This window comes from Bacillus rossius, chromosome 5 (assembly GCF_032445375.1).
Source record: "Bacillus rossius redtenbacheri isolate Brsri chromosome 5, Brsri_v3, whole genome shotgun sequence".
NCBI lineage: Eukaryota > Metazoa > Arthropoda > Insecta > Phasmatodea > Bacillidae > Bacillus > Bacillus rossius.
In genome coordinates, this window is record NC_086333.1 from 3,584,047 (window position 1) to 3,598,385 (window position 14,339).

Sequence of the window (14,339 nt, forward strand, 5' to 3'; positions counted from 1 at the left end):
CAAAAAAGGCAGCATATTGGAAGCACAATCCAAAAAGGCAGTACATTTGGCAGCACAATCAAAAATTGCAGCACATTTGGAAGCACCATCAACGAAAAGGTAGCACACATGACAGTGTCCTCCAGCAGACGAAAAAAAATATGGTGGCAATGTTCTCTAGCAGGTGGTAGCTCCTGGTAGCATGTACTGAACACAAAATGTCGGATCCATGATGGTCGCCGAGGGAAAAGTCAAAATTCAAGGTCAAAGTTAAATTTCAAGGTCAAGGTCAAAGTCAATGCCAACAGTCTAGGTCAAAGGTATGGAGAACAGAAAATTATACTTACATGTCGCCAGCACACTCTAGCAGACGAAAACAAGATGGTGGCCTCCAGCGGACGAAGACAAGATGGCGGACATGACATCATACTAGTTGACGATACACACTTATTATTGGTGGTGGTAGGTCAGTTTGTAGGTGGCTTCTGTAGCAGTTGCTTCGTCCACGCCTCGCGACTGCAGTCAAGTAGTCCCGATGACACGTCTCAGCTGAACATGCCGCCTCAGGTAGCAGCAGGTAGCAGTTTCTTCGTCCACGCCTCGCGACTGCAGTCAAGTTGTCCCGATGACACGTCTCAGCTGACCATGCCGCCTCAGGTAGCAGCTGGTAGCAGTTTCTTCGTCCACGCCTCGCGACTGCAGTCAAGTAGTCCCGATGACACATCTCAGATGACTATGCAGCCTCAGGTAGCAGCTGGTAGCAGTTGCTTCGTCCACGCCTCGCGACTGCAGTCAAGTAGTCCCGATGACACGTCTCAGCTGAACATGCCGCCTCAGGTAGCAGCTGGTAGCAGTTTCTTCGTCCACGCCTCGCGACTGCAGTCAAGTAGACCCGATGACACGTCTCAGCCGACCATGCCGCCTCAGGTAGCAGCTGGTAGCAGTTGCTTCGTCCACGCCTCGCGACTGCAGTCAAGTAGTCCCGATGACACGTCTCAGCTGACCATGCCGCCTCAGGTAGCAGCTGGTAGCAGTTTCTTCGTCCACGCCTCGCGACTGCAGTCAAGTAGTCCCGATGACACGTCTCAGCTGACCATGCCGCCTCAGGTAGCAGCTGGTAGCAGTTTCTTCGTCCACGCCTCGCGACTGCAGTCAAGTAGTCCCGATGACACGTCTCAGCTGACCATGCCGCCTCAGGTAGCAGCTGGTAGCAGTTTCTTCGTCCACGCCTCGCGACTGCAGTCAAGTAGTCCCGATGACACATCTCAGCTGACTATGCAGCCTCAGGTAGCAGCTGGTAGCAGTTGCTTCGTCCACGCCTCGCGACTGCAGTCAAGTAGTCCCTATGACACGTCTCAGCTGAACATGCCGCCTCAGGTAGCAGCTGGTAGCAGTTTCTTCGTCCACGCCTCGCGACTGCAGTCAAGTTGTCCCGATGACACGTCTCAGCTGACTATGCAGCCTCAGGTAGCAGGTGGTAGCAGTTGCTTCGTCCACGCCTCGCGACTGCAGTCAAGTAGTCCCGATGACACATCTCAGCTGACCATGCCGCCTCAGGTAGCAGCTGGTAGCAGTTTCTTCGTCCACGCCTCGCGACTGCAGTCAAGTAGTCCCGATGACACGTCTCAGCTGACCATGCAGCCTCAGGTAGCAGCTGGTAGCAGTTTCTTCGTCCACGCCTTGCGAATGCAGTCAAGTAGTCCCGATGACACGTCTTTGCTGACCATGCCGCCTCAGGTAGCAGCTGGTAGCAGTTTCTTCGTCCACGCCTCGCGACTGCAGTCAAGTAGTCCCGATGACACGTCTCAGCTGACCATGCCACCTCAGGTAGCAGCTGGTAGCAGTTTCTTCGTCCACGCCTCGCGACTGCAGTCAAGTAGTCCCGATGACACGTCTCAGCTGACCATGCCGCCTCAGGTAGCAGCTGGTAGCAGTTTCTTCGTCCACGCCTCGCGACTGCAGTCAAGTAGTCCCGATGACACGTCTCAGCCGACCATGCCGCCTCAGGTAGCAGCTGGTAGAAGTTTCTTCGTCCACGCCTCACGACTGCAGTCAAGTAGTCCCGATGACACGTCTCAGCTGACCATGCCGCCTCAGGTAGCAGCTGGTAGCAGTTTCTTCGTCCACGCCTCGCGACTGCAGTCAAGTAGTCCCGATGACACTTCTCAGCTGACCATGCCACCTCAGGTAGCAGCTGGTAGCAGTTTCTTCGTCCACGCCTCGCGACTGCAGTCAAGTAGTCCCGATGACACGTCTCAGCTGACCATGCCGCCTCAGGTAGCAGCTGGTAGCAGTTTCTTCGTCCACGCCTCGCGACTGCAGTCAAGTTGTCCCGATGACACGTCTCAGCTGACTATGCAGCCTCAGGTAGCAGGTGGTAGCAGTTGCTTCGTCCACGCCTCGCGACTGCAGTCAAGTAGTCCCGATGACACGTCTCAGCTGACCATGCCGCCTCAGGTAGCAGCTGGTAGCAGTTTCTTCGTCCACGCCTCGCGACTGCAGTCAAGTAGTCCCGATGACACGTCTCAGCTGACCATGCAGCCTCAGGTAGCAGCTGGTAGCAGTTTCTTCGTCCACGCCTTGCGAATGCAGTCAAGTAGTCCCGATGACACGTCTTTGCTGACCATGCCGCCTCAGGTAGCAGCTGGTAGCAGTTTCTTCGTCCACGCCTCGCGACTGCAGTCAAGTAGTCCCGATGACACGTCTCAGCTGACCATGCCACCTCAGGTAGCAGCTGGTAGCAGTTTCTTCGTCCACGCCTCGCGACTGCAGTCAAGTAGTCCCGATGACACGTCTCAGCTGACCATGCCGCCTCAGGTAGCAGCTGGTAGCAGTTTCTTCGTCCACGCCTCGCGACTGCAGTCAAGTAGTCCCGATGACACGTCTCAGCCGACCATGCCGCCTCAGGTAGCAGCTGGTAGAAGTTTCTTCGTCCACGCCTCACGACTGCAGTCAAGTAGTCCCGATGACACGTCTCAGCTGACCATGCCGCCTCAGGTAGCAGCTGGTAGCAGTTGCTTCGTCCACGCCTCGCGACTGCAGTCAAGTAGTCCCGATGACACTTCTCAGCTGACCATGCCACCTCAGGTAGCAGCTGGTAGCAGTTTCTTCGTCCACGCCTCGCGACTGCAGTCAAGTAGTCCCGATGACACGTCTCAGCTGACCATGCCGCCTCAGGTAGCAGCTGGTAGCAGTTGCTTCGTCCACGCCTCGCGATTGCAGTCAAGTAGTCCCGATGACACGTCTCAGCTGACCATGCCGCCTCAGGTAGCAGCTGGTAGCAGTTTCTTCGTTAACGCCTCGCGACTGCAGTCAAGTAGTCCCGATGACACGTCTAAGCTGACCATGCCGCCTCAGGTAGCAGCTGGTAGCAGTTTCTTCGTCCACGCCACGCGACTGCAGTCAAGTAGTCCCGATGACACGTCTCAGCTGACCATGCCGCCTCAGGTAGCAGCTGGTAGCAGTTTCTTCGTCCACGCCTCGCGACTGCAGTCAAGTAGTCCCAATGACACGTCTCAGCTGACCATGCAGCCTCAGGTAGCAGCTGGTAGCAGTTTCTTTGTCCACGCCTCGCGACTGCAGTCAAGTAGTCCCGATGACACGTCTCAGCTGACCATGCCGCCTCAGATAGCAGCTGGTAGCAGTTTCTTCGTCCACGCCTCGCGACTGCTGTCAAGTAGTCCCAATGACACGTCTCAGCTGACCATGCCACCTCAGGTAGCAGCTGGTAGCAGTTTCTTCGTCCACGCCTCGCGACTGCAGTCAAGTAGTCCCGATGACACGTCTCAGCTGACCATGCCGCCTCAGGTAGCAGCTGGTAGCAGTTTCTTCGTCCACGCCTCGCGACTGCAGTCAAGTAGTCCCGATGACACGTCTCAGCTGACCATGCAGCCTCAGGTAGCAGCTGGTAGCAGTTTCTTCGTCCACGCCTTGCGAATGCAGTCAAGTAGTCCCGATGACACGTCTTTGCTGACCATGCCGCCTCAGGTAGCAGCTGGTAGCAGTTTCTTCGTCCACGCCTCGCGACTGCAGTCAAGTAGTCCCGATGACACGTCTCAGCTGACCATGCCGCCTCAGGTAGCAGCTGGTAGCAGTTTCTTCGTCCACGCCTCGCGACTGCAGTCAAGTAGTCCCGATGACACGTCTCAGCTGACCATGCCGCCTCAGGTAGCAGCTGGTAGCAGTTTCTTCGTCCACGCCTCGCGACTGCAGTCAAGTAGTCCCGATGACACGTCTCAGCCGACCATGCCGCCTCAGGTAGCAGCTGGTAGAAGTTTCTTCGTCCACGCCTCGCGACTGCAGTCAAGTAGTCCCGATGACACGTCTCAGCTGACCATGCCGCCTCAGGTAGCAGCTGGTAGCAGTTGCTTCGTCCACGCCTCGCGACTGCAGTCAAGACGTCCCGATGACACTTCTCAGCTGACCATGCCACCTCAGGTAGCAGCTGGTAGCAGTTTCTTCGTCCACGCCTCGCGACTGCAGTCAAGTAGTCCCGATGACACGTCTCAGCTGACCATGCCGCCTCAGGTAGCAGCTGGTAGCAGTTGCTTCGTCCACGCCTCGCGACTGCAGTCAAGTAGTCCCGATGACACGTCTCAGCTGACCATGCCGCCTCAGGTAGCAGCTGGTAGCAGTTTCTTCGTCCACGCCTCGCGACTGCAGTCAAGTAGTCCCGATGACACGTCTCAGCTGACCATGCAGCCTCAGGTAGCAGCTGGTAGCAGTTTCTTCGTCCACGCCTTGCGAATGCAGTCAAGTAGTCTCGATGACACGTCTTTGCTGACCATGCCGCCTCAGGTAGCAGCTGGTAGCAGTTTCTTCGTCCACGCCTCGCGACTGCAGTCAAGTAGTCCCGATGACACGTCTCAGCTGACCATGCCGCCTCAGTTAGCAGCTGGTAGCAGTTTCTTCGTCCACGCCTCGCGACTGCAGTCAAGTAGTCCCGATGACACGTCTCAGCTGACCATGCCGCCTCAGGTAGCAGCTGGTAGCAGTTTCTTCGTCCACGCCTCGCGACTGCAGTCAAGTAGTCCCGATGACACGTCTCAGCCGACCATGCCGCCTCAGGTAGCAGCTGGTAGAAGTTTCTTCGTCCACGCCTCGCGACTGCAGTCAAGTAGTCCCGATGACACGTCTCAGCTGACCATGCCGCCTCAGGTAGCAGCTGGTAGCAGTTGCTTCGTCCACGCCTCGTGACTGCAGTCAAGACGTCCCGTTGACACTTCTCAGCTGACCATGCCACCTCAGGTAGCAGCTGGTAGCAGTTTCTTCGTCCACGCCTCGCGACTGCAGTCAAGTAGTCCCGATGACACGTCTCAGCTGACCATGCCGCCTCAGGTAGCAGCTGGTAGCAGTTGCTTCGTCCACGCCTCGCGACTGCAGTCAAGTAGTCCCGATGACACGTCTCAGCTGACCATGCCGCCTCAGGTAGCAGCTGGTAGCAGTTTCTTCGTCCACGCCTCGCGACTGCAGTCAAGTAGTCCCGATGACACGTCTCAGCTGACTATGCATCCTCAGGTAGCAGCTGGTAGCAGTTGCTTCGTCCACGCCTCGCGACTGCAGTCAAGTAGTCCCGATGACACTTCTCAGCTGACCATGCCGCCTCAGGTAGCAGCTGGTAGCAGTTTCTTCGTCCACGCCTCGCGACTGTAGTCAAGTAGTCCCGATGACACGTCTCAGCTGACAATGCAGCCTCAGGTAGCAGCTGGTAGCAGTTTCTTCGTCCACGCCTTGCGAATGCAGTCAAGTAGTCCCGATGACACGTCTTTGCTGACCATGCCGCCTCAGGTAGTAGCTGGTAGCAGTTTCTTCGTCCACGCCTCGCGACTGCAGTCAAGTAGTCCCGATGACACGTCTCAGCTGACCATGCCGCCTCAGGTAGCAGCTGGTAGCAGTTTCTTCGTCCACGCCTCGCGACTGCAGTCAAGTTGTCCCGATGACACATCTCAGTTGACCATGCCGCCTCAGGTAGCAGCTGGTAGCAGTTTCTTCGTACACGCCTCGCGACTGCAGTCAAGTAGTCCCGAAGACACGTCTCAGATGACCATGCCGCCTCAGGTAGCAGCTGGTAGCAGTTTCTTCGTACACGCCTCGCGACTGCAGTCAAGTAGTCCCGATGACACGTCTCAGCTGACCATGCCGCCTCAGGTAGCAGCTGGTAGCAGTTGCTTCTTCCACGCCTCGCGACTTCAGTCAAATAGTCCCGATGACACGTCTCAGCTGACCATGCCGCCTCAGGTAGCAGCTGGTAGCAGTTTCTTCGTCCACGCCTCGCGACTGCAGTCAAGTTGTCCCGATGACACGTCTCAGCTGACCATGCCGCCTCAGGTAGCAGCTGGTAGCAGTTTCTTCGTCCACGCCTCGCGACTGCAGTCAAGTAGTCCCGATGACACGTCTCAGCTGACCATGCCGCCTCAGGTTGCATATGGTAGCAGTTTCTTCGTCCACGCCTCGCGACTGCAGTCAAGTAGTGCCGATGACACGTCTCAGCTGACCATGCCGCCTCATGTAGCAGCTGGTAGCAGTTTCTTCGTCCACGCCTCGCGACTGCAGTCAAGTAGTCCCGATGAAACGTCTCAGCTGACCATGCCGCCTCAGGTAGCAGCTGGTAGTAGTTTCTTCGTCCACGCCTCGCGACTGCAGTCAAGTAGTCCCGATGACACGTCTCAGCTGACCATGCCACCTCAGGTAGCATCTGGTAGCAGTTGCTTGGTCCACGCCTCGCGACTGCAGTCAAGTAGTCCCGATGACACGTCTCAGCTGACCATGCCGCCCCAGGTAGCAGCTGTTAGCAGTTTCTTCGTCTACGCCTCGCGACTGCAGTCAAGTAGTCCCGATGACACGTCTCAGCTGACCATGCCGCCTCAGGTAGCAGCTGGTAGCAGTTTCTTCGTCCACGCCTCGCGACTGCAGTCAAGTAGTCCCGATGACACGTCTCAGCTGACCATGCCGCCTCAGGTAGCAGCTGGTAGCAGATTCTTCGTCCACGCCTCGCGACTGCAGTCAAGTAGTCCCGATGACACGTCTCAGCTGACCATGCCACCTCAGGTTACAGCTGGTAACAGTTTCTTCGTCCACGCCTCGCGACTGCAGTCAAGTAGTCCCGATGACACTTCTCAGCTGACCATGCCGCTTCAGGTAGCAGCTGGTAGCTGTTTCTTCGTCCACGCCTCGCGACTGCAGTCAAGTAGTCCCGATGACACATCTCAGCTGACCTTGCAGCCTCAGGTAGCAGCTGGTAGCAGTTTCTTCGTCCACGCCTCGCGACTGCAGTCAAGTAGTCCCGATGACACTTCTCAGCTGACCATGCCACCTCAGGTTACAGCTGGTAGCAGTTTCTTCGTCCACGCCTCGCGACTCCAGTCAAGTAGTCCCGATGACACGTCTCAGCTGACCATGCAGCCTCAGGTAGCAGCTGGTAGCAGTTTCTTCGTCCACGCCTCGCGACTGCAGTCAAGTAGTCCCGATGACACTTCTCAGCTGACCATGCCACCTCAGGTTACAGCTGGTAGCAGTTTCTTCGTCCACGCCTCGCGACTGCAGTCAAGTAGTCCCGATGACACTTCTCAGCTGACCATGCCGCCTCAGGTTACAGCTGGTAGCAGTTTCTTCGTCCACACCTCGCGACTGCAGTGAAGTAGTCCCGATGACACGTCTCAGCTGACCATGCCGCCTCAGGTAGCAGCTGGTAGCAGTTTCTTCGTCCACGCCTCGCGACCAAGTTACGTGGCCCTGACGTCCGGCGTGTCACACCTCGCCGCGGCCAGGAACACAACTACCAACACAACCCACCTAGCGCTACAAAACTAGTTCCGAAACAGACCCAATAACTAACTAAATAAAAGTAATTATAAAATAAATATAAATAACTTGAGGCGGGACTACACGCCTCTAAAATAGAGACCAAAATTTATGACACCATTTTTTTCAAACGGGAATTTTTTGGGTTTTTGATTTTTATGAAATATTTTTAATACATCATTAATGTACATTTTTTAGTCAACCAATATTACACTATTTCACTTATTTCACCAAAATAGCATATAATCATATTTAGGGCAAAGATATTCACGATATCAACTCTGTAAGTGTTTGTGTGTTTTGAAATTGTAGTTACGTCGGAAATGTGTAAATATGGATGTAATAATAAATACAAGCCCAAACAAAATATTTTATTTTTTCAATCCTATTATATAATATTTTTGGGAGGAGATTCGTGTTATGTAAAATAAATTAATTGTAATTCAAATATTAAAAAATTGTTTTTTTTATTTAAGAAAACTTTTTTTTTAAATAAATGCTAATCAATTTTTTACTTACACTTCAGTTACATTTCGTTGCTTTATGGTTTATTGACTTGCATTTAGGTGTTAAAGCTAAGAAATTATAAGTAAACCTAAAGAAAACTTAATTGAAGATTTAAGCCTCACTGGTTTACCAATTTGAAATATGACACTTTGATTTCAATACTAAAAATAATAATGGTCTTACGTTTCTAAAATTATTTCTTACCTCGACTATTTTTCATTTGTTAGGGAAAATTGTATATATTGCGTTTGGAAATATTCGGACGAAACGCACACGTGCATTGGAGTGCATTTTGTTATATTTCCATTGCACGGTGCTCGTATAGTTCTTTACAAACTAATATATCGCCTTCTATTCGCCTAAAGAAGTTATAATTAAAATAAATAATTTATAAACACAGGTAATAAACATCTGTAGAAAAATAAAATTTGTAGTGGGCATTACGCTTATTTATATAATTTTAAAATGTAAAATTAAATGAGAGCACCACATAATATTTCTATGTTATTTCTTGAGATAAAATCTAAATAAAGAACACAAAAATCACAATCTAAATGAATATGAAATGACACAAAAAAAATTATCGAAATGTGGCACTGTGAAAGTGTTCATAATCTGATAGAGCTCAGAAAATGGTTATGAATTGATAAAACATGTATTGGTGAAGGCGCGTGTGTTTCTGTGTGGCGACAGGTCCTGACCAGCGCTGGCCTAAGCCGATATAACCCCCCTCCCCCCCGGTCGGGTGGGCACATGCAGGCGAGCTATCGCAGAACCCGTGTGCAGCCGGAAGAGGAGGGGATGGAGGGGGGCTGAATAGCGCCGCGCTTCCTGCTGTCAGTGGTGCGCGGCGCGTGAATACTCGCGGCGCTATCTCCGCGGCCCCTCCCACTCCCCACTCCCCTATCCCTGGCAGCCCTGCACGCGGCATGTCTCACTGCCGTGGCAACCACACTTCAAAACCAGACTAGCATTTAAAATAACTTATTAAGTAAACAATGAGTATTTGCTACATATAGTTTACCCTGTTAATTTGTAGAGACCAGCAAAATTCTCGGTTTCGATGGCCTTCAGGATAGACTGCACATACCCCTGTACACACGGGCGAATAACGCAAGTTCATTGGCTGCCGACTTGTCTGCGATTCGATCCTTCTTTGATTGAGGGTTTATAACTGGTTGAGATTCGTCCAGATGAACAGTAAGCCAATATAAAAATTATCTGAGAGGTATATGGGTTTGAATTCTAGCCTATATGTCACCGTTGCAATTTTCGTTATGGCCGCCATCTTGAAACTTCGTAAGTTTTATGCTAGATATTAAAAAAATAAAAATATATTCGAAAAATTAATTGATATTATTATAAATATTATTTAAAAATGCACTTACTTCATGGAATCCTCTGTTCAAACACGGTGAGTGCAAAATAAAATTATGGCAACCGATCCTTCCTGAACGGACGCCGCCGGCAGTCTGACCTCCCATCACTTATGCCAAGGTATATATATATATATAGCCAGCTAGTATGATAGTATGATGTCATGTCTGCCATATTGTAGATCTGTTATTATTATCACATTTTAATGAAAAAAACTAAAATTTATAAAATAATAAGTTAATGAAATTTTAATTAAATATTATTATAGACACCATTTAAAATTTCGTAAGTGTCGCCATCTTGGTAAGTTAAATTGTTGCAATTTTCGTTACGCCCACCATTTTGGATTTGTATGAAATAATCGTTGCGCGTTTTATTATGGACATCATCTTGGACTCTAGATTGTTTCATTTTTATAATGGACACAATTTTTTATTCTAGATTGTTGCATTTTTCGTTATTCTCCGCCAAATTGAAAATCTGTAATTTTTATTCTATAAATTTAGAAAATTTTATTCTATAAATTTGGCAAAAAAAATTAATAAAAATTAAAGTATATAATTTAAAACACGCACTTACATCTTCGGTTTGAACCTAGTGAGGAAAAAAAATTACAACAGATCCTATATCCACGGAAGCCGCAGGTGGATTGACCTCCCACCACTAATGCCAGGGTACATATACATCGCCAGCTAGTATGAGGCAACATCCGCCGTTTTGTTTTCATCTGCTGGAGTCCACCCTCTTGTTTTCGTATGATAATTTGCACTACCATCATTTTAGTTTAATTTTTACCTGCTAGAGTGTAGTTATTACTAATCTATTATTACTGTGGTGCCACCATCTTAAATTTTGGATCCATCTTGGAAATTCGTGAATATTGAACTTAAATTCGGGAAAAATTTTAAAAATAATCAAAAAATCACTTATTTATTTACTGATTAAATAGATGGACTTCCGTCCATAGTTCAATCCCTGGGTGGTAAAATAATATTTAATTTTATGTAAAAAATAATATCAATAAATGATGTTCACAATACTAAAAGCTCCTAGTATACCAGTCTTCAGTAAGTCGTTATGTCAGCCATCTTGAGAATATATTTTTCATTGACCTAGAAATTCGGTAAAATTAAAAATTAATAAAAAAATTGAATTATTAATACATTGATAGTTGCGATAGATTTTCATCCTTGGTTTGATTCTCGGCCAGTGATAAGGATAAAAAAAGCTTAAAATAAATTTAAATTCCTGTGTCCTATTACCTACCTTTCGTGGAGATTATTAATAATTCAATCTTATGAAAACTACTATAGACATATGCCGGCCCAACGAATTAAATATATTGTCACTATGCCTAACATGGAAGTCAAACTTTTTGATACTTAGAATACATTTGGACCAGATGGCGGCCGTAACGAAAATTGCAACGGTGACGCAATAAATCAAAATGGCGGAAAATTTTATAAACACAATGGCGGATCCAAGATGGCCACCGAGGTCGAGGTCAAGGTTATACAAAATGGCTGCCGCGACGTCAGAGGTTACCGTGATTGCAGAGGTTGATTGGCACCACTCACCACAGCCTGAACCTGGCACCGGATCCCCATTTGTACAATACTCCATCCAGTTCGTTTCTTTCGTGATAAAAACTGTTACTTAGAAGTAAATTATAAGCTTCCACATAGTTAAAACGCTATAATAACGTATATAACAGGATAATATAAAAAAAATCTTGTAATAATTTATCAAAGATGCGTAGGTAAATATCGAAGGGAAAATAACAGAGGTCATATATATATATATATATATATATATATATGACTACCGCTTTCCTTCCGTAAATCATAAATTTTGAAAATGTTATTTGACATTAATGGATTTCTTTTATTTGAGCATTTCTGTTAAAGAAATATATTTGTTTCCTAGTTGGTTTTAAAAATAACACGTAACGAGTGGTGCACGACTGATATTTACAGATAAAGTTTTATTAAATATACATTATTACCTATTTCCTGGTGAGCTTAAGTAGCAGCTTGCTTCAAATTATGCTCCTAAATAATTTATACCCTTCTCTCAAAATAGCTGTTAGGGAATACATTATACAGATTTATTTGGAATATTTTAAAAGTTTAAACATATAAGCTCTCGGTATTCAGAGTATTATTGTAGAAATGGAATGTAAGTCTATGAATGTAAATGTGTCACAAGATGGCAGACCCTCTGTGTAGCAATATAAACCCGTAAAGAGGTACTTTCGTAAACATTAAGATACATACCGAACGTATTGGTGTGATAAATTAAACTTTCTGATAGTTTAACTACCCTGGAATATTTTAGTAGAGTAAAATAGCCATAGTATAAGGTAAACCCAAGTTTCAAAATACGCTAGAAAAATGGCATTACAATATTAGTAATAAATAGTCCCCTGCCTAAATTCAAATAGTCCCGATAGCTTAGTGGTAGGAACGCGAGCTTGTAAAACTAAAACAATGGGGTTCAAATATTGGCATTAGGAGATTTTTTTAACTGTTTAATAACTTTATAATATATATATTGTATACAATGTTGATATAACTCAATAAATATAACGTTTCTTTATATGAAGTATATACAAAATCATTTCAGTCATTTAAACGAAAACAAATAAACAAACATATAGCCTACTTAGTGTTATAATATGTGTTGTAACATGTTTCAGGTTAAAATTTAAGTAATGATATAGATGTATAACTTATAACGTGCGCGTGAAGTTCGTAGTATTAATTGTTTCGGTTTTTTTTAAAGTTGAGCAGTATTTTAATAATATTAATTGTTGAAAATCAAGTCCAAACCAGAACCTATTGGATTGACACTTTTAGTTGGTAAAATACGATATATATAGCTCCACGTTCACGCTTTAGAGAAATATAAAAATGTAAACACCTTTAACGCCATTTCCATCCCAGCACAATTTTCTTTGCTAATAAATAAGTATTTTTAAAGCTGATATATTTTATTAGACTATTCATGTTTAATAATATATTCTTGAGTAGTTTCACTACAATAAAGGTTACTTGGGCACACCAATACACTTAGTAAATCCCGTGATGTTTGAGAAATACGCACGAATGCATTTTGCCACATGTGACCCGTCATCTTGTTGAATTCGGCTCGTGGCCTACTTTCAACGTGTCAAATTTCCGTTTTGTGTAATGCGTGCTTATTCCATTGCATATCTGGTGCATACAAAAGTTTTTCCCTCAACGAGCCTAAATAAGTATAACCTTAAAAACGCAAGCAATTATAATTCCGGTCTAGGGAGAAATTTAAAATGTTAAGCGTTGAGGCATTTGCATGCGACGCGTTCGGTACTCCTGTTGTTCGGCTAGACTTGAAAAATTAATAGTACCATCTTGTTAAATAGAAATATAGTTAGGTTTAAAACAGGGGGAAACATTTTTTTCCGTTTTTCCATTAAATGAACACTTTTCTTATATTTGTAAAGCTCAGCATTATTTGAAAGAATTTCATTTTAAATTTGATGTCTAAGTTTTGTATATAAGTTTATTTGCAGCAAGAGGACACATGAATATACTCGTTACCAAGGTTAGGAGAAGTTTTTGTAAATCACTGACGTGTACTCAATGACTCGCTCACAACTTTGTTTTGTTTTAAAGCATAGAGACTAAAACACAATTACTTCTGATACTATAATTTTTATTTTGCAAATGTGTATTACTTAAAAATTTAAGTAACAATATCATACCAAAAACCTTTAAACCTGCAATGTGTAATTTAACTAAGCTTGTGTTAAGTTCATACAATAACAGTTAAAGTCGAAACGAAAGAGTTATATATGGTAATACTCTTTCAATACAGTATCCAATAATCATTTTTGGATCTGACCTATCTCTCAGACTCTGAAGACAATCATAAATCTGATTGGCAAATTAAAACGTGTAAGAGTGCTGTCTTCTACGCAAACTATGTGTGCTCACAAGTAGTATATGTCATGCGCCTGGCTTCTGGCTAAGGAGCCGAGGAGCCGACCGCCATCTTGGATTCTGACGTCACGGCGGCCATCTTAGTTGACCTTGATCTTTGACCTTGACCATAACCTTGACCTTAAAAGTGTTCCCAAATTAGGCAAAAAAAAAAACAACAAAAAAAACGAATGAAAAATTACAAAAGTTTTTTTTGGATTGTTCTAGAACCATCCTTGCTCAACAAAGAAGTTCCCAAGCTAGCAGAATCTGTTTATGTAGGTTATTTTTTTATTTTTTTTACTTTCATTAATTTTTATTTATTTTGTAATTTTCTGATATTATGGAAAACGTGTGTTAGTTTTCTCCGTGTCCTCCTGATTATTTCTGTCAATATTTTGATAATTTTCTCAATGTGCTCCTGATTAATCCTGTAGTTTCTGGGAAATCGATATCTGCATGAAAAATGTTTAACTTTATTGGGCATGAAATTTTGTTTTTGAGTTCCATTTAAATGGTGAAATTCTGCTACCAAATTACCTAACTAAAAATATGTTTTATCAGTTGAAATTTGAAAAAGAAACATTCATTACTCAGTCAAATAATATACTATGAGACAGATGAGAAGCACGAGTATGAGGGACGAGCTTCCTTCTCCATGGTGTCTAGCGAAGCCTTCCTTCTCTTGCGATCGTTAGTGAGCATCCCGCATCC

General features: G+C 45.9%; 2 protein-coding genes across 2 annotated transcripts; both read left to right on the forward strand.

Moving 5' to 3' along the window:
• Positions 1–534: 534 nt before the first annotated feature.
• LOC134532202 (mucin-17-like) lies at positions 535–5,175 on the forward strand. The gene has a single exon (XM_063368622.1). It carries the CDS (start codon positions 535–537, stop codon positions 5,173–5,175), a length of 4,641 nt encoding a protein of 1,546 aa, XP_063224692.1.
• Positions 5,176–5,664: 489 nt separating this feature from the next.
• LOC134532204 (uncharacterized) lies at positions 5,665–7,614 on the forward strand. Its single transcript, XM_063368623.1, has one exon. The coding sequence runs from the start codon at positions 5,665–5,667 to the stop codon at positions 7,612–7,614; it is 1,950 nt and encodes a 649-aa protein (XP_063224693.1).
• The last annotated feature ends 6,725 nt before the right edge of the window (positions 7,615–14,339 follow it).

Excerpts from the sequence above, each read along its gene's own strand:
- LOC134532202 (XM_063368622.1), top strand. The coding sequence starts at position 535 with ATGCCGCCTCAGGTAGCAGCAGGTAGCAGTTTCTTCGTCCACGCCTCG.
- LOC134532204 (XM_063368623.1), top strand. The coding sequence starts at position 5,665 with ATGCAGCCTCAGGTAGCAGCTGGTAGCAGTTTCTTCGTCCACGCCTTG.